Here is an 18,737-nt window from a genome sequence, read left to right as displayed (position 1 = left end):
ATGTGGAAGATAAAAACTACTTCCAGTTCTAACTATGATCTCAACCTCAACGCCATGGAGGTCAGGTTAAAGCAAAACACAGATAATATGGGGGAAATTTTCTTCATTTTTTAATTTACAGCAGAAAGAATATAAAGCATTCAGAAAACATTTTCCATATTTTAAGGGCAATTCAAAACATTTTGCATGGTTTCCAGCAGCTGAGTTCTTCAACAGATCCATTGACTCAATGATGCTTTACATGCACAATTACAAAAATAAAACTTACAAAAAAGAAGACATCTAGACTAATTTTACATGCAAGTCTCAGGGACCCCCCATTGGGCGCCAACTACTGTGTGGAACTGCCATAAGCGACCGTGCAGCCAGAAAGGGGTTCGTCGTAATGTCTTTATTTCATTCACACAGTACAGCTGATTTTGAATGGGTAACAAGGATAGCAATTAAATCTTCAGGAGACAGAATAAGGTTAGCTATTAATTTTATAATGAAATCCTACTCCTGGCACTTGGGAATTCAGATTATCCAAGAAAGCTGCGCCTACCTATCACCTTATATTCAAAATTAAGTGTCACAATCAAAAAAGGTGGTCAGAAATGCTTTGTTTCAGTGGAAGTACGCTTCGACCTCACCTAGAATTCACAGTTGTACTGGTAGGTTTTGACCCTACTTCTGTCCCCTCCATAAGAACTTCCTAATTCTACGTAAGTCTCTATCTTCCAGAATTTTCTAACTTATTGAGCTATAATGTGGCATGTGAAACATTTAAAAAAATAAATGTGAGGGTTGAAGCAAATCCACTGAGGTCATTACTCTGGTCACAGGATCAGTTATCTGAACCATAAGCAATGGAGTAAATGTATCCAAATCCAGTATTAATATAGGATATTCTGAAAGAGCTGGCTTCACATTCTATTCCCTGTTATGAATACAATTATGTTTTTATAAATTGTCCTCAGACAGGTCAAACTGTGTCAAATAATAGGTATGGGGGGTAGGGGCAAGGATTCCAACAGCGGCAACATAACCCACACATGTAAAAACAAAATCGGGTCAGGTCAGCTTACAAATGTACAGGTGGCTGCTAGTTGTGGGGCTGTCACTGTTGTCCGCGGTGATCACGAGCAGAGAGACGTACACTGTACAGTAATCTGAGGTTGGCAGTGAAGGGAGTAATTAAAAAACAACTACGATTATAGAAAAGGCACCAAGAGCACTGACCCCAGTGTTGTTTTTAACCACAATCTTTTTGTTTCTAGCTTCCTTCTGAAGACACCAGTTTAAAGCTTATTTGTGAATATTTTTAGGCTTCACAGCAAGCCTTGAGTTTAACTCACAGTTGGCAGCCAGAACCATGTTTTTGTTTTTTAAAGAAAATCTCATACCAACCAATTCTCACACTTAACCTGGGATTTTAAACTGGCATTAGCAAATGCAAAATTGGTTCTCTCTGTTTGACATTAATAGTTTAATTTAAAAAGCATCTGTTTCTTTGGCTCCTCTTACATGGAAAGAGTACTACACCACGGCATCCCTTCAACACCAGCCTCCATGGTTTCTCACTTTTATTTCTTCATGTGAGCAAGTTTTTATTCATTTTTTGATTTTCAGCAGGAAATATGAAAATGCCTTTTTTCTAATTTCACACTAATTCTTTTGTCAAAATTTTAATTGTTCTAATGTTCTTTATTGGTGTGAGCGGATGGTGTTAAGTTCTGTAAGGATTCATCTTATGATTATCTATTTTGCAAAAGTAACTTAATTTTCTTAAGCAATATTAGCATTCACATTACTTGGCACCTTTGGCAAAAAAATTTTTTTAAATAAAATAAAATAAACTCCTGGTAGCCAAAATTAAATGTAAACATATCCTTTTTTTTTTAAAGTAATGCTACTCTGCCTTTTTTCCTATTTCTAAATACAGTAGCTCTCTTTTATTTTTTGCAGGTTAGTCATGCTTTAGCAAAATGTTCTTCTACAGAACATTTAAAATAAAGTACTCTTATAGTGAAATAAAGTTTTTTTTGTTTCATTTTACAGACCATAGCCACTAACGCTTTGCTTTTGTTCTTTTTCTTGATTTCATGCACATCTTTGTTTTAATATATACAATATATACAAACAATACATCCACATTGTTCTCGCTCATTCAGACAAAACTATACAAATAATTTCATCTTGCCATCTTATTGACCTTTGTGAATAAAATATTTAGCAATTAATATAACCCCTTTCAAATATTTTCTCGCTTTTTTTTCATTTCTACCTTTTATATGTACACAGAAGCCACTCCGTTTGGATGAGATAGAGCCAAAACATGGAATTTACTGGCCAAAATGCAGCACCACACTGGTCGTTTAGGTGGCAAATGTCCAGGCAAGGTTTATGATTCCTTGGAATTACTACGGTTTCCAAGGTTACTAAAAAAGGCTACATGCGTTACCAATTCTTAAGTAATTCTCACTGCAAGTGAAAGTAAGGCAAACAAATTAAAGTGCTGAACATGAGAAAAGGGACGAGATGATCACTATCCTCGCAGGTCCTTGGGAGGTGGTGGGGACAAGAAAATGGATTTAAATTCTGTAAGCTGTTTCTCGTTATTTCCCGTGCATTACCCATTTACCACACACCCGCCCCTCTGCAAATTTTCACAAAACATTGAAAACCTGCAGATGTTAAAAGTTGCATTAAGTGTGCTGTAGAGATTCAAACAAACGAACAAACAAACAGGAAAAAGAAAAACGAAACAAAACAGCGAAGGAAATGAGAACACACAGACTCAGTAATGACTCGGGTGATCTAAGCCCTCCACTGAGAACCAAAGATTCAGCTTCTTGGAAGTAACCGAAGGTGCAGGCACAGCACTCCTTGTGTTGCTAGCCTCGCCCCACCTGTTCTTAGCTATATTTTTGGTATAAATATTTGTACAGTTCCACACGATGTTTGAATACAGCCCTAATGACAAGGAAAGTGGCTTCTTCCTAAGATGAGGAAGCCCTTCCAGTTCCTCCTGGTGTCTTGTTTTCCTGTGATCCAACAGAAGATTGAGTTCCAAGATGTCTTGCTGATCAAATTAAAAGTTGTCCATGAAAGTGCAAATGCAATGACCAAAACATTCTTGTTAAAATCCTGCAGCTGACTCCCCAAAACTGCAGAGGGATTGTGTGTGTGTGTGTGTGTGTGTGTGTATGTATGTGTGTGTGCACGCGCATGTTTGTTGTTGTTGCATGTCTCTGCTAAAAACAAATGAAAACAGTCTGAGAAGCAATATCACATTGCTAAGGGATGCTGCTGTATGTCTTCAAGTTCCTTGGCCTTTTTCAATTCTTTCACTCTGGAAGAGAAACAAAACACAATACCAGGTGATAACTACAGAGTGAAACTGTGACCAAATAAAGGAGAGGGCTGACACCCCAGAAATGAGAAGCCCAGACAAGCCCCTTCTGAAGACTGACAACAAGAAAACTCCAAGAGGAAGATGTGAGCCTGTGTTAAACATGGAAAGTTTTACATGGAGTGCTCCAAGAGCAGAAATAAGCTATTTGCTCCCTTGTGCTTAATCAAGAGTGATACTCAAAGCTTGGGAATGTTTAATTATTTGAGGAATGTCTTCCTCTCTCTGATGGACTGTTACAAATGCCCCACAATTCCTAGGGAATTGTGTAAACTAGAGAATTGGCACACACCTTTATTTAGCTGTAAGTAGATCAGGGACTGAATCACTGTTTTACTCCTAGACTCCAGACTGCTGGCTACCTTGAACCTGACCCAACTTACACCAAGTTCCTCTTTCCCACTCCCCTATATTACCAAGTCTTGGATCTTCATAATTCGTGGTTCCCTCCCATTCCATACTATAACTGTGAAGTTCATGTTCCTTCTCAGAGCTCCAGGGAGGATAGCAGTAGGATCAGTACCAAAAAGGGATTTTGTTCTACTTATCAGAAATACTAGAGTAAACAAGTTTAACAAGGACACTCGTGGAGGGCTCAAACCAGCAATCTGTTAATTGCCTCTCCAATCTACACTTAAGGTAAGGATTTGCCATCACAAACGTGGTGCCCGAAGAGATAGGGTGCATGGGAAGAGCTGCAGGTTCTAAGAGCATCCTCTGCACACTGCAATGGCAAATGCACTCATGGCAGAACGGTCGAGTGCAAAGCAGTGCTTGCTGTGCCGGGCAGTCTGCAGATCTGCTCCCCAGAAGTCTGCATGAGAAAACCAAGAGTTTCTAAGGACTTCCCTACATTGCCCCAGTGACAGAACAAGAAAGCATCAGATTGGCAGTGGGCTTATTCAGAAGTCAGCCAAATGTGGCCTCTGATTCTGTCCAGGGTCTCTCCAACTGTCTATACCAGTCCATTAAAAGTTATTCAAGATGAGTGCTACTATCTTCTAAACACACTTAATAAGACTCAGGCAAATAGGAACATTCTTGGAAACAAAATAAAGTACTGCTGTATTTATTGGAAATGGATGGAAAGGAATATATATTCTAAGAAATTAAAGAACTTTCATATTTACAACCTTGAAGCAGAATCATTTCTTAGTACTGTGAAACCCTGATATGATCTCTTCAGAGAGAGAAGATGTACTCTTTTGGAAGAAAAGCTTTATCCTTTATATTAAATCGCTGTTACATATGAAAACTTGCTTATTTAACTTAATATACCAAACCTAGCTTAGTATGGGTTATTTATATAAATGGAGTGTGATCCCCAAACTGTCTTGTCCATCTTTCTTAAAGCTATTTTTTTTTTTTTTTTAGACAGGGTCCTTCTGTGTAACCCTGGCTGTCTTGGAACTCTCTCTGTAACCAGGCTGGCCTTGAACTCAAGAGGTTCACCTGCCTCTGCCTCCCCAGTGCTTAGCTTAAAGGTGTGCACCATCACCATCTAGCTTAATATTCATTTAACAGTTAAGGATACCATAGTATATTAGATCCTAGGATGTGGCATCATGTTGCAGTATAGAATTGTGTATGATTACAGGCCCCTATTTTTGGACATGCATACTTGATAAATGGCTTCTTAAAAATTGAAACATGCTATAGGTTGGTGTTCAATTTTTAAACATGCAGCATCTAGACTAACATCCCTTTTGGCTGGAACAATGCAAGGCATGCATAGATGCCAACCTCACGTCCAGACATGCAGTTCTGTGCTCACGCAGATCCATCTGCCAAAGTCCTGTAAGATGTGCATGCTATGTCAAATACCACGTTTTGTCTGTGCATTAGCACAGAACTCATTCATAGCATCACTGCTGAGACTTCTAGAGTTTCAGAATCTGATAGCACCACCCATAAAGACAGCCCTTCTAGAACCATCAGAAATGCTTTACACACATTGAGTTCATCACTGATGTGAAATAAAAAGGAGAGTGAAATGTTTTAGGCAACTTCATATCAAAGAATCTATAACCAGTTCATCAGGATAGACATAGTAAAGACTATTCATCTAGTTAAACTGGTCACATTTGATTTTGCAGTCACCCCCGACTCCGCCACCGACTTCTTTTGGAACTAATGTCAATTAAGTTTTCACAAAAGTTTAAATTAATGCTGAAGTAATTATGAATTAGTGATGTTCTCACAGACCACTAAGAAGGGGGTGTGTCCACACACAGACATCTATATGGGAAAACTGGGAACATTCCAGTTTTTAGGTATGTTAATCTCATCATGGAATTCTCACACTATCCTGGGACATAAGCGACGTCAAAGGAGTGAAATGCCGTAGAACTTTCCTTTACACAAATGTCTGCTAAGGGGTGAACTAGAGAAACGGGAGTGTGGAGAAAATCTAATCATACTCCAGTGTCATCAAAGGTTGCTGAAAACCCGTGACCTTATAGTGACTGTATTCTAACAGTCATTCTCTCTAATTTATAACTGCAGAACGTGATTCATAGGAATCAAGCAGGCTGCCTCAACTTGTGTAGCTGATAAATGACAGAGAGCAGTTTGAGCCCATGTCTGTTTGACTTCAAAGCCATTCTCTTCCACTTCAGTGCTTCTAACAGACAGGTTTTTAAAAATTCCTCCTATGTTGTTTATTCCAAAAGACTTTAATAGGAAAAATAAATATGAAGAAATACTATAACTTTGGATGGAATTGAAAGTGATTGTTTCCTCCATTCTAGGATAGCATCCTCCATGAAGTGCTGTATTGAATTTAATTACAATGTTATGGGGGGAACACCCTCATACAAAATGCCCCTGTTGTAACAATTCTGGAACCCTGAACCATGCATAAAGAATATGCCTGTAATCCCAGAAGACAGCCTGCCATGCTAGACAGACATGCCCTTTTGATACCAACTCACCCGAGACAGCAGGAAACAGACCTGTGCCACCTGTCCTACTGACATCACAAAGGGGCTTCACAGCATTTGAGCAGATAACAAGATGGAATAGGTGTCTACGTTTTCCTTTAAATCAAATACCAGGCAGATAAAGTCATGTATTCAAGTTATATTGCCTCCAAAGAAAGTTTATACCTCTAAATTGATTTTGGATGATATCTGAAGTAATTGAATTTTTCAACAAATTCTAAGAAATGGAAATTTCAAGTATTTCAAATTTTTTTTACAAAAAAAATCAATATTGCCTTATTAGTCACAGACCTAGATAATCACTAAACCTTTATCAACCAGAAAGACGTGAAGTTTAACAATCATGTCTGTGTCTTCCTCCTTGCTCATGTGTTTATTCTCCATGAGCGACAAGAGATACGTGTTTCTACATTAACTATCATGCCTGTTTAGCATTCTTTAAGATGTTTCTTTAAATTTTTATTTTAGTGCATGTGCGCACGCAGGTACGTGCACATGCCAAGTCCAGAGGGCACTTTCAGGAGTCCATGTTCCCCCTCTATCATAAATTCTGAGAATCCAACTCCAGTGAGTGCAGCAGGAACCTCTACTCACTGAGCCGTATCACTGGCCCTAAATGGTTACTAACAACTTCATCTTATAAATGTGTTCATATAACAGAAACTAAAAAATTCAGTGGAAAAATAATTCATTTTTGTTTTACTCAAACCAGAATCAAATGTCTGAACCATTTTGCTTGGTATCTCCTGTGCTCTAGACAGGTTCAGTACATGAACTTGGTAAACATAGGCCTGAATTTGTGAAGTTAGATTCCTAGCTGAAAATGCAGAACTTGTGTTTACTGCCCAGACAGCTTAGAGCGCAGGTACTTAGTCAACCTTGTGCTCACAGCAGCTAAGGATTGCTGAGGTATGGGTTTTCTTAAAGAATTACAAATACGAGGCTCATACAGTACTAAGAAAGAAGTGCCTATTATCTAGCTATCTATGAATGAATTGTACTTGTTTCTGAATCCCATTACCCAGAAGACAGGCAAACTAGTTTTCCATGTCAGACTACAGACAAATACAGGACAGAAGCTACGGTTCTTATAAGGGCAATAGGCATTGTTTGTTTCCTTTAAGGAGAGCTATAAAAACCACATTTCTATTTTTAATTATGCACATGTGTGCATGTCTATGTGAGGCATATGCACAAAAGTGTAGATGCTCTCCCCTGGAGCTGGAGCTACAGGTGGATGCCATGAACCCAACTTCCATCTTCTGCAAGAACAGCAAGTGTTCGTAACCACTGAACCATCTCACCATGCCCAGGACTGTATTTCTGACTCTCCTATCAGTAATCTGGAAGGTACTTCGGCTAGCTTGGAGGTACAGAAAATCAGGACATGAAGCCTTTGAGTTGTGATCTTTCAAATATTAACATTACCAGAAAAGCCCACGATTTTTTTCGAGCATTCTAGGCTGTAAATAATTGACACTCTGAGATACCATGACAGTACAATCTCAACTACAAACAGAGAGAAAGCTGCATTATAATGGACTCGAGTAATGTAAAAGCAAAGCCCTGAAAGCCAGCAGAAGCCCACAGGGTTGACTCCATCAGATGTCTAGTGAGAATTCATGAATAAATGGAAAAGGCCTGCTTCAGAAACCCTAGCGAACAATGGTCCATGGGAAAAGCGTCAGGCAAAGCCGCTCAGCCAGAGAAATGCTTCATGAGTCAGTGGCTTTCAGCAGGCAGAGTCTCACGGTACTGGCCGTCAAAAATCCACAAGGCAGCCTGATGCTGCTTTCTAGTTAGTTACCTGTTGCTCTCAGGGCTGCAACAGCTTGTGGGGGATTTAGGAAAAGAGAGATCTTGCCATATTCCAGAAATCTCATTTGGATTGCAAAATAAAAAAGACAGAGAGGCCCAATAAGAATGACAGAGAGCATGTTGTCTGCAATTTAACACACACCACTGTGTTCCAAAAATATTCATTTCCTAAAAGAGGCAAGTGAGACACAATTACTTTGAGATTCATGACACATTATTCCACATTCATTTCTGACTTCTTGAATGCACGGGGACACTTGGAATCCAAACCTCATGCCTATTTTACTAAAGATTTAGCTAACACGTGTGTGGGCCCTTGACCAACTGTTGGCCTTTCTACAGCAGTACCCTTTCAAGTGGGGTCAGAAAATGGTCCCTTGGATAAAAGGACACAGCAAAGCAAATGCTGGTTTGTAACTTCCAGAAGCTGGTAACAACCTGCTGCAAAAAGGAAAGGGTTTAAAACCCAGTTCTCAAATACAGGAAAACCTGTGGCCTAAATATTTGTGATTGAACATGTTACCTCTTCTTCCTCTAAGAGAGACTGAGACCTGCACCCGCCTTTACTGAACATGAGCAGAAAAGCAGTCATTTCCAAATACAGGTTATTAAATGCCACAGGGATCATAGCCCTCCTTGACTGTGGGGAAAGGAGACACCTGTCTAGGAAATACCGAGAATGGCCTCCCTCATTTATGAGGGACACAAAAGGACTGTCCTCAAAACAGAAGAGCAAAACCAATCTGTATCTTTGTGTTCTCATGCATTTTCAGCCAATTATATCAACACCTTGAGGCCAAGTTGTTTCCTGAACAAGTATCTCAGTGGTTTGGCTATAAAACTGGGCAACACTATATGAGACACATCAGAAGTCCGTGTGGAAAATGGTACTTCCCCTATAGACCTTTGGAAATTTTCTTAAACCTTAACAGAAAACTAATGTATCTAAGAGAAGAAAGAAAGAAAACAAAGCCCCAAGCCAAAAACCTTCCCACAAGCTTATTAAGAAGTTGGTAACTCCATTTTCAGTTACTGGGTAAATCAGGAGGTAAGCCTGGGTGAAAGGCCAGACACAAATGACCTGCACTAGAAGGGTACTGGTGTCCTTTCTCAGACACAGAGGTAATTTTGGGTCACCCTGCAGCTGGGACGAGCCCGTGGTGTCCTAAAACTGCTGATGGTGGCGCCTACCTTTGTGGCGGTCCTTCTGCTGTGGACCTAAGAGTTTGGTCAACAGCATGGTTCACACTGCATCATGAAATTTAACTGTCCATTTCCATTACTTCTTAACACATAAACCTCTGACTGATTTTCTGTACTTTACAAACTAACAGAATAAGCATGTTATCCTCTTTGACATGCCATCCCAGGTATACTGAGGGAATGCTCAGCTCCCAAGGAGTTCCACTTGGGGACTACAAACGGGTGGGGGGGGGGGTTGCCACTGCAGGTTTCTGAGGAAGAGAGAGGGAGAGGAGATCTTATTGGCAACTGCAAAGCCATAGACAAGTCATTTCTCAATAAAGAGCTAGATAAATGGTCCCATCCCAGAAGGACCCTCAAACCCTCCTGACTCCTCTCTCTCAAGCTCCCTGACTGCGTGAGGCATGAGGGATGTTATGAAATTCCAGCTTCCCATGCATGAGTGGGAGTCTTCGAGTTCATGGCAGAATGCAGCAGGCACTAGAGAAATTAAAGTAGGGACTCCAGTTGGCACTGAGATCACCTTTAGAAAATGTGCTCTTGACAATGATCACCACTGACATACCCGAAACTAACAAGCTTCAAAAGTGCGTAAGCAACCACTTCTAATAAAAGGTCCGTTCCTTTCAGCAGGCTCTACGAACCGCATTTAACATGCAAGCTACTACCCCTGAGTTAAACTGAGTGCTAGGCCATGCACCTGTCTTCCTGGAGGGGTCGCTGTCATGTCTGATGAAAACAAGTGTTATCTGTGTATGCAGTGGATGAGGTGGAGCCTCGTCTACTTCAGGCACAGATATCTCCAAGAGGGTCTACCACATGGGACCTGAATGCTCTTTTCAAATGGTAAACAACTGTCTAACATTAGAGTGGGAACCGCTGAAGTTACCAGCATAGCTGGGTTTCTGGTTTTGTTTCCAAGTTTCTCCTTCAGCAGCTATTCATAGTTGGCTTGTTTTATTTCTGATTTTAAAGCAGTCACAACTGTTCTACACATAAGTCACTACTCAGGAAAAACCTATAAAAACTCATTGTCATATCAAGTTGGCAAGGCAGCAGCCTGTAGAGGCCGACAGAGGTAACCTCCATGCAACACCGATCTAGCGTCCTCTCAAGTGTTACATAAGAAAAAGTTACCAGAGTTTACTCAGGTTCCAGTCCAATGCTGTGAGCTTTATGAAGGTTTCCTGTGCCTTACAATGCATTTCAGCTGCACTTGCCGATGCTCCTGTGCCTATCTGCAAACTGGGATCATATTCTCAGACCACGGGAACACTGGCAATGTCTACTGCCTACTAGTCAAGACACTGTCTTTAAAACACAAATGCTTCTGGAGCAGCCACTCCCAGATGTGACACGAATCTCTCAGCTCAGATCGCTCACATGTTTTCATCGGTAACTGCAGTTCAGTGCTGACATCCAGCGAGCCTTTTGTGTACGCTCAGTGTCCTAGGCAGGCTCTGAAGGGCAGCGCCGTAGCTTCACTTTCCTCACAGCACAAGGGAAGAGTGATTTAAAAACTGAACTCTAGGGGCAGGGTGACAGGGAAGTAGTATCTATAAATAATTTTTTTTTTTAAAAAAGCCTAGTACTTCCTAATGGGCTTTTTTTGCCTAAGAAATTTTGAGAAAATGAAAGTTGGGGAAAAGATGTAGCCAGGTATTGTAATTACAAAACCACTTGCTGAATTTTCCTTGTAATACAGCTTCATGTAAGCAGGAAGACCTGTGTGGAAGGCACTCCACCTGGTCTGAGCATGCTGGGCAGTGGTCTCAAAAGGTCCCTCCCTCACACTTCCTCATGCATATGAACCTCTACCTTAAGTGACTGCTCTCCTGTTGCATAAAACAGCAGTGTTAGTAGTCAGGGTTAGTTTGTATTTTATTTTTCATTCAGAATGGATGTGAAACTTACTGGCAAACCTACGCTGCAGCCCCATGCAAGCAAGCAAAAAGCAAAATATTGAAAATGGAAGATAAGGGTAAACTGGCTAGCAGGCAGCTAAACTCACCCTTTTGTACAGCCTATGGTCCACCAGGGGGCTTTAGACAGTAAAACAACACCAGAGAGCTATTAGCATGTGAGGGTCACAGCAGAAATCTTAGCAATAGCTTTATGTCAACCAGAGACTACCAAGTGTTTTCTTCAGTGGGGAAGGAAGAGAAGGGTGATGGCAGGGGATATGAAATGAGCAGGAAGAAAACCCATCAACTTGCTTTTAAAAACCATTGGGGGTCAAATGATTTAGAAATGGGACACCTGCCGATTTCTGAGGCCACTGTCTACCTACCTTGTTGAGAGGGTACCACGAAGTTTTCTATTTAATATAGACTGTAATGCTTCTAACAGACAACAACCATGACAGTGCTGCTCCTGAAAGCAGTGCTAAGCAAACCAGAATGGTCTGCACACATCCAGGGAAAACACAAGTTAAAATAACCCTCAGGAGAGAGGTCCAGGGCTTCGCCATGTTCCTTAATGAGATGCTAAATGAACACACAAAAATGGAGAGTAATACACACTTCCCAGCCAATATGCAAAGGCTCCTGCTGTTGGCTTGTACAATTTTCTATCATCTGAACCACAGAAGGCCAACAAAAGAGCAACAGTCTTTATTTTGCTGCAAACTGTGAGCAGACACAGCCCCAAACCTGATGCTCTCTTCACAGCAGACCTTGCCAGCCCCACTGGTTAGAGCAGAAACTCAAGACAGGTGAGACATTCGGCAAATTCTTCCCAGCAGCTCAGAGGTAAGAGCAGGGTTCCTCTGTCCAGCCTATGTTAGGAAGCAGCCTTTTATGCAATCATATTTTCAATATCTTACTCATATTCAACTCGCCTACTGTAAACACAGACCACACCCTCAGAAGGAACACACACTGGAAACTCAGTGCAGGGTTTCAGGTAGCGTTGCCTACACTCCTTTTCTCACGTGCATCTGAACTCAACACAGCAGTTTAACCTTCAAATGCTTTTGGAAATGGCCTCAAGAGCAGCGTCAGGGTCTGGAGCAGATGAACCAGCCTCATCAAGTAGAGCAGTGACTGCATAGGGGTTAAGTCTACCAGTCCCTGTGCTGGACAGTCTTTTGGGGACTCTCATTCTACAGGCAAAAGAAGGGGGGGGGGGGCAGTGACCACGTGAGGGTATAAGAAAAAGAACCTAGGGAGTTCAAGGTATTTTACCAACTGAAGAAACTCAGCTGTCCTACCAGGTTGTGAGCGCACAACTGCTAACTGAAACACAAGGCGTAACAGCAGACAGGAGAAGGACTCTGGGAAAACATGCAGAATCACTTTCGTTATGTGAAGAACACTCTATAGTTTACTATCCCTTTCCTGCCAGGACTTCCTCAGTCAGCTTATTCACACTGGTATTTCATGTGCTAGCTCCTGGGGCAGGAGTAGGAGAGGGTGGTGGTGGTGGTGGAGGTGAAACCTTGATCCAAGGCAGGGAAGACAGCATCCAGGGGATGTACCTGATGTCCCGTGTTCCATCTAGAGACTGTCTGGCATCTTAACACTTACTCTTTAAGGTTTTATGCATATTTCTTTCTATAGTCACACAGATGTGTGTATGTGTTGACTTAAGTAAGAGTTTAAGTTCCCAGTTAAACTTCAAGCAAGTCTCAAGGGCAAAGTATTTTCAAATATTAGCAACTTAAATGGTTTTAAGAGTAAGAAAAACTGAAGTGAAAGCTCTGACATGAAACTGAATGCAAGGCTTTCGGGATGGATCAACAGCAGAGAGCAGGCAGCAGGGAGCCAGCTCGAGTCTGCTGCTCTCACACGCACAGCTGCTGGTGCCTGGGAAACCATGGAGGGGAGTCTCAGTGCAGCGCCAGCGGCCACTGTTAGACTCCTGACTTCATCTACGGAGAGAAAGCGAGGCTCTTCTCCAGCCCCAGAAGTCTGTCTTCACCAAGAAAGCTCCCATCTGAGGAAAGCCTCCTCCAGCATGGCTCCATGAGAAGATGCTCTGTCCTCTGTGTTCCCTGCCCTCACCTTGGACCAAATCAGACTGGCTCTCTGTGGTCAACTGAATGGAAATACTATCTTCTACATGTCCAGCAGAGGGCACCAACTGCTTAGTGGAACTTCCACAGGCAAAACACTAGATGGCATTTAAGCGTCTTTTTTCTTTTCTCCTTGATTTTCTGTGTGGATGTCTATTAGCAGAGTAATGCGAACTGGCATATGAGTTAAAGAGGTTAAAGAGAAATTTGAACTAAAAGCTAAGTCCAAGTAAATTACATGCACGCCCAAATCAAAACAGGAAGACATGGTTTTGGGTCTCCATGGTCAGACACACACACCTTCTCAAATCGTTCCAGCCCAAGTGGCGGTGCCTAGAGTTCCACCACCCTGGTATGACTGGAGTGCTTACCCCACGCTTGCTGGAGGTCACTAGCACTACACAGAGCCAGCCAATGGCTAGGAAGGTCAGGGCTGTTTGGTTACTATTGATGAGCACAGTGAGAGATAAGGACTTGGTGTACCTGTGACGACAGCGACGTAGAAACCTCATTATTTTTCGAGCAGCTTGGTCCTGCTTTTTGGTCAGCAAACTGCTCCTGAAAAAGCCAAAACATTATCGTCACAAGAAAGGTTCCATAAAGCTTATAGCACAGACACTGAGAAGTGTTCTGATTTACAGGCTAGGAGACTTCCAGTTAAATGGTTTGTGTCACACGTCCAACTGCGAAGCACACGCTGCTCCCACAGTGACTCTCCCATGCCTTTGTTTTCTGTGTCTGAGGCAGTGGCTCCTGTATCTCAGGCTGGCAAACCCCCAGTGATTTTCCTGCCTTCATCTCCCAACTGCTGGGACTATAACCATGTGCTACCTTGACCAGTTACGTGATGTCGGATATGACCCCAGGGCTTTGTGCACGCTAGGCACAAGCACTCTGCCAAAAGAGCTATGGCCCTCTCCCAAGCTTTAAGGAGGCAATATGAAGATTAAAATCCAGAGGATACCTCCATATGCTCTTACAACATATGTCTGTCTGTCTGGGGTAAGACAGGGGTTTGCTGTGTAGGCTAGGCTGGCCTCTAGCTCATGATCCCCGACGCAGCCTCTAGAATTTTGGGATTACAGGTGTGTACCGCCATACCCAGGTCTTTCCCAGTTGTTTTCTTTTGGTGGAAATAGGCCTTCTGGCAGTAGCCAGACCTCCTCAGTGCAGGAATGAAGTCGTCTGAGCTTGATACTCTCTTTAGGCTATTTTCTGTTTTTAATCTTCAGGCTGCTACTCTCTCAGATATAGTCACCGAGCTTTAAGTACTCTTTCTAAGTAATTAGTGAGTTCGGAACACTGCAGAATGATGCCTCGTTAAGTATAAAATTTAGTTTTGACACATTTTAACTTATACTGAAGTTAGCCAGTGACATTCAAGTAACATGTGGCAGTTACAGAAAGGATCTCAGAGAGAGAACAACACAGGTATTGCTAGACAAAGCCACAACACCTGGAGTAGCTGGAAACGGAGCTGCTGCCGCGTCTCAGGCCCTGAACCATGCCAGGCAGGTCTTCCCCCGCGCCCTGCAGACATGTGACCCACCTAAGCTTTTGCTGCACGATGACTGCTGTCCTGCGGGCTGGCCGTCTCCTGCCACACTTCTTGTAACTCCGGTAGAAGTTCTGGATCAGCACTGCAGCTCGCCGGCTCTGCTGGAACCGTTTCTGCTCATAGTAACTTCGGAATTTGCTCTGGATGAGGATGGCCGCCTGGGTCATCTTTTTGTAAAGTGCATACTGCAGGGGACACAGAAGGAACGGGACAATAACAACGGGAGCCAAAAGTCCTCTGAGCTCAGGAGGTAAGAACCCCTCCTTCCTACTCTCATCTTTGATGGGGCTGACTCCAAAACTCCAACAGCTATCTTCCATCTAGTCTTCCAAAATAGAATGAACCACTTTCAGGACAGCCTGCAGGCAGCACGGCCCTTTCATCCTCAGACAGCATCTTATTCTGCCTCTTCTGACGATTTCTAGTATATTTAAGACACTTGAGTCCAAAACAATTAGAATGTAACATTTAAGCAGTGTTTTAAGATGAGCATTTGCTATCCAATTGGATATTGCTTTAACCCTTACTATGCCTCCTGACTCTACTCATTCTGTGCCACCTAGCAGTCAGCACCTCTTTCTAACCAATTTGCTCCATGCCAAGTTTCTAACGGAGCTACAAAGTCCCAAAAACAAGGCTTATCATGAAACGCTGACACCTTTAAGCCATTTCACCCTGCAAAAGATTAATACTCATTAGACCCACACAGTGGCCATGCAATGACCTTGGAAGGCTGCCAGAGTTGTGAGCTGCTTAGAGGCCAGTGGCAGAGGCCTTCAACCCAACATGCTCCACAGCCACAGCCCAGTGACCAGGCCTGCTTCTCAACCAGTCTCAAGTTTCTGACACAGTGAAGTCACATGAAGAAGGCAACTTACTATTATAAGGGGACAAACTACTCAGAACCCCACCCTCCATGCCTAACTGCATCCTTAGCTGTGCCATAACACAAGGGAAGGAAACTGACTTCTCAGAATGTCCAAAAAGCAAATCACTCTGATCTCTTCTGACATGCTTTACATCCACTTCCACCCAACCAAAAGTCCTTTAAGGTAAGAACACTGCATCCTACAGAGCTTCTCCGAGTCTCGTCACTTTGGCCTGACGATAGAGCATGTTCTGATCCTTGGGATCACCGTGAAGCCCACCACAGAAATACGGTATTTGCTTAATATTCACGAGGTTCAAAGTCACTGATCTGGTGGACTGGCCTGGTCATAAAAATGTCTACCTACTATCAAAGCGCAAGCCAAGTCTACTAGAAAATTCACAGGTCCCCAAGGATAGATGTGGTATGACTAGGTGGTCTGGCAAAGAATGTGTGTTTGGTGACGGGTGTGCAGTCTGTGACTCTGGTGGAATGGTCTGTGAGAGGACTGGGTATAGCATTACCTTCAAGGCTATCCATGTCAGCTTGGGGAGAAACAGAAAATACAATACCGTTAGATTACCGAATACAGGAAACAAACCAAAACCCAAAATCAGTGCAGCTCCCAACCAAAACCAAAACCAAAACCAAAAAAAAGGCAGCCTGGCTATATTACTGCCTTCCGCCTTCTAAAATATCAGTCTCAAGTGTCACCATTTCCAAAGATAACCCCTTCCATCTCCCTAGCCGCAGGTGACATTCAGCAGCTTGCTTTCTTTCTTTCTTCTTTTTGGAAGTACCTGTTGTCATCACAGACTTTAACCCTCCCATCTGTGTGTACCATCTATTGCTAACCTGAAGCCTGTTCACTGATCTGAGACATAGGGCTGCGGTGTCAGCGTTTGCACAATAAACCTTCAGTGTCTGGGATCTCTGACTCAAGAGCTAGTCCTTGTTTTTCTGCCCACTGACAAAGTCTAAAGGAGAAGCTTGAAAAACAAAAGAAAAAAACCCCAGCAATTCACATTAGAAACTAAAATTCTAGGTCTGAAGAACAACATGGGGCCCCAAATTTCTCTGCAATTATTATACATCTTAGTATAATACCCTTTATGTAGAATGCAAAGCTTAGCCAAAACCCAATAAAATAAGGCATTCTAAATTATTCTACAGAACTGACAGCGTGTGTGTACATGCCTGTGCATGTATTTGTGTGTGTGTGTGTGTGTGTATAATAGTGAGTCCAGGATGGCCTTGAACGTGCGATCTTGGTCTTTGAATGCTGGGACTGGAGGCTTGTGCCACTGTTCCAAGTAATATGACCAAATTTCAACATAGAAACTGGTCTAAACTTAATAAGGAAAGTTTCAGTATTTTGTTTTATTATTTTTTAAAAGATTTATTTATTTATTATGTATACAGTGTTCTGCCTGTGTGCACACCTGCAACCCAGAAGAGGGCACCAGAACTCATTACATTGCAGAATGCTGTGAGCCACCATGTAGTTGCTGGGAATTGAACTTAAGACTTTTGGAAGAACAGTCACTGCTCTTAACCACTGAGCCACCTCTTCAGCCCAATTTTCAGTATTTTATAACCACCTCGGTATCTATAAACTAACATTTCTCTGAGCCTGCTTCTTCGTCTGTGAATGGAAATAAAACTCTCTGCTTAGAGTAGCTATGAGAGGGCTATGGTGCTCCTGGAAGATGGGCATGCATACCCTGCCCCTCGATGCAGCGCGGCTACCCCACAAGCTGTACTGTGCAGCTACGAGGGGGCTGTGGTGCTCCTGGAAGATGGGCATGCATACCCTGCCCCTCGATGCAGCGCGGCTACCCCACAAGCTGTACTGTGCAGCTACGAGGGGGCTATGGTGCTCCTGGAAGATGGGCATACCTACACTGCCCCTCGATGCAGCGCGGCTACCCCACAAGCTGTACTGTGCAGCATGATCTCTGTGAGCAAGGCCTGCTGTCATTCGTGTCTCTGCTAACTAAAGCTTGGTGGCAGAATGCTGCTTTCTTTTCCTGATTCTTTTCTTCCTTTTTGTGATTTATTTATTATAAATACAGTGTTCTGTACTGCATGTATATCTGCAGGCCAGAAAAGGGCATCAGATCTCATTACAGATGGTTGTGAACCACCATGTGGTTGCTGGGAATTGAACTCAGAACCTCTGGAAGGACAGACAGTGCACTCAACTGCTGAGCCATCTCTCCAGTCCTTCCTTTGGTTTTTAATCAAAACAATTCAAATCAGGCCTTTGCTATCAAGAGTTGGATGTGGTGCTTTTAGCCAAACTGCACAGCAGCATCCTCTGAGGCCTGGGCAGGGTGGACAGGTGCTGTTTCCTCCTGTGACACACAGCTAAGTTTACCTGTTTGTACTTTCTGTAACAGCGCTGAATGACGGCAGCGGCTACTTCTTGCTGTTCCCGCAAGGGTCTGCCCTGAGAGGTAAAGTGAGGGGAGATCAACAACGGCTAACGTAAGAACTGTCTACACGTACAAGATTAAACCTTTACTCATGGGGTGAGCCTTTCCAAGAAATAAAATCCCAGGTTGACTAAACTGCATTGACAATCATCACTATGAATTAAGAAAAATGAAAACAAAACAAAATAAAAAGCTGGGTGGTGGTGGCACACGCGTTTAATCCCAAAACTCGAGAGGTAGAGGCAGGCGGATCTCTATGAGTTCGAGGTCAGCCTGGTCTACAAAGTGAGTTCCTGAACAAGATACAAAGCTACAAAGACAAAGCTACCCTGTCTTTGGGGGGGGGGGGGGGGGAAATGAATTTACAGAATAAATCAACTATTTTTGCTTTTAAAAATCAAACCATATTGGGTGTTAGGAGGTCTAAAAATATGTATTTAAGAGTTTTGTTTTGTTTTTTTTTTTTTTTAAACAAAATAGGCATTGCGACACTCATCGTCC

General features: G+C 42.6%; 1 protein-coding gene across 12 annotated transcripts in view; it reads right to left on the bottom strand.

Annotated features, from left to right (window-relative positions):
- Nucleotides 1–94: 94 nt before the first annotated feature.
- LOC121441719 (calmodulin-binding transcription activator 1-like) overlaps nt 95–18,737 on the bottom strand; it is an 840,008-nt gene continuing 821,365 nt past the window's right edge. For 6 of the 12 annotated variants that reach the window (XM_041642948.1, XM_041642954.1, XM_041642952.1 and 3 more), the window contains 6 exons: nt 18,179–18,250; nt 16,323–16,343; nt 14,922–15,115; nt 13,856–13,930; nt 11,369–11,399; nt 95–3,334 (listed from right to left, as the gene is read on the bottom strand). In XM_041642948.1, coding sequence (XP_041498882.1) covers nt 3,302–3,334; nt 11,369–11,399; nt 13,856–13,930; nt 14,922–15,115; nt 16,323–16,343; nt 18,179–18,250 — 426 coding nt within the window. In that variant the 3' untranslated portion in view covers nt 95–3,301. The remainder of the gene's footprint in view (nt 3,335–11,368; nt 11,400–13,855; nt 13,931–14,921; nt 15,116–16,322; nt 16,344–18,178; nt 18,251–18,737) is intronic. The other 6 variants (XM_041642950.1, XM_041642955.1, XM_041642949.1 and 3 more) reach the window with 3 other exon arrangements.

The sequence above is a fragment of the Microtus oregoni genome, unplaced genomic scaffold (assembly GCF_018167655.1).
Source record: "Microtus oregoni isolate MIOR12 unplaced genomic scaffold, Mior012 000081F_ref0000091, whole genome shotgun sequence".
NCBI lineage: Eukaryota > Metazoa > Chordata > Mammalia > Rodentia > Cricetidae > Microtus > Microtus oregoni.
Note: the sequence above shows the minus strand (reverse complement) of the source record. Positions and strands in the feature narration are given on the sequence as shown.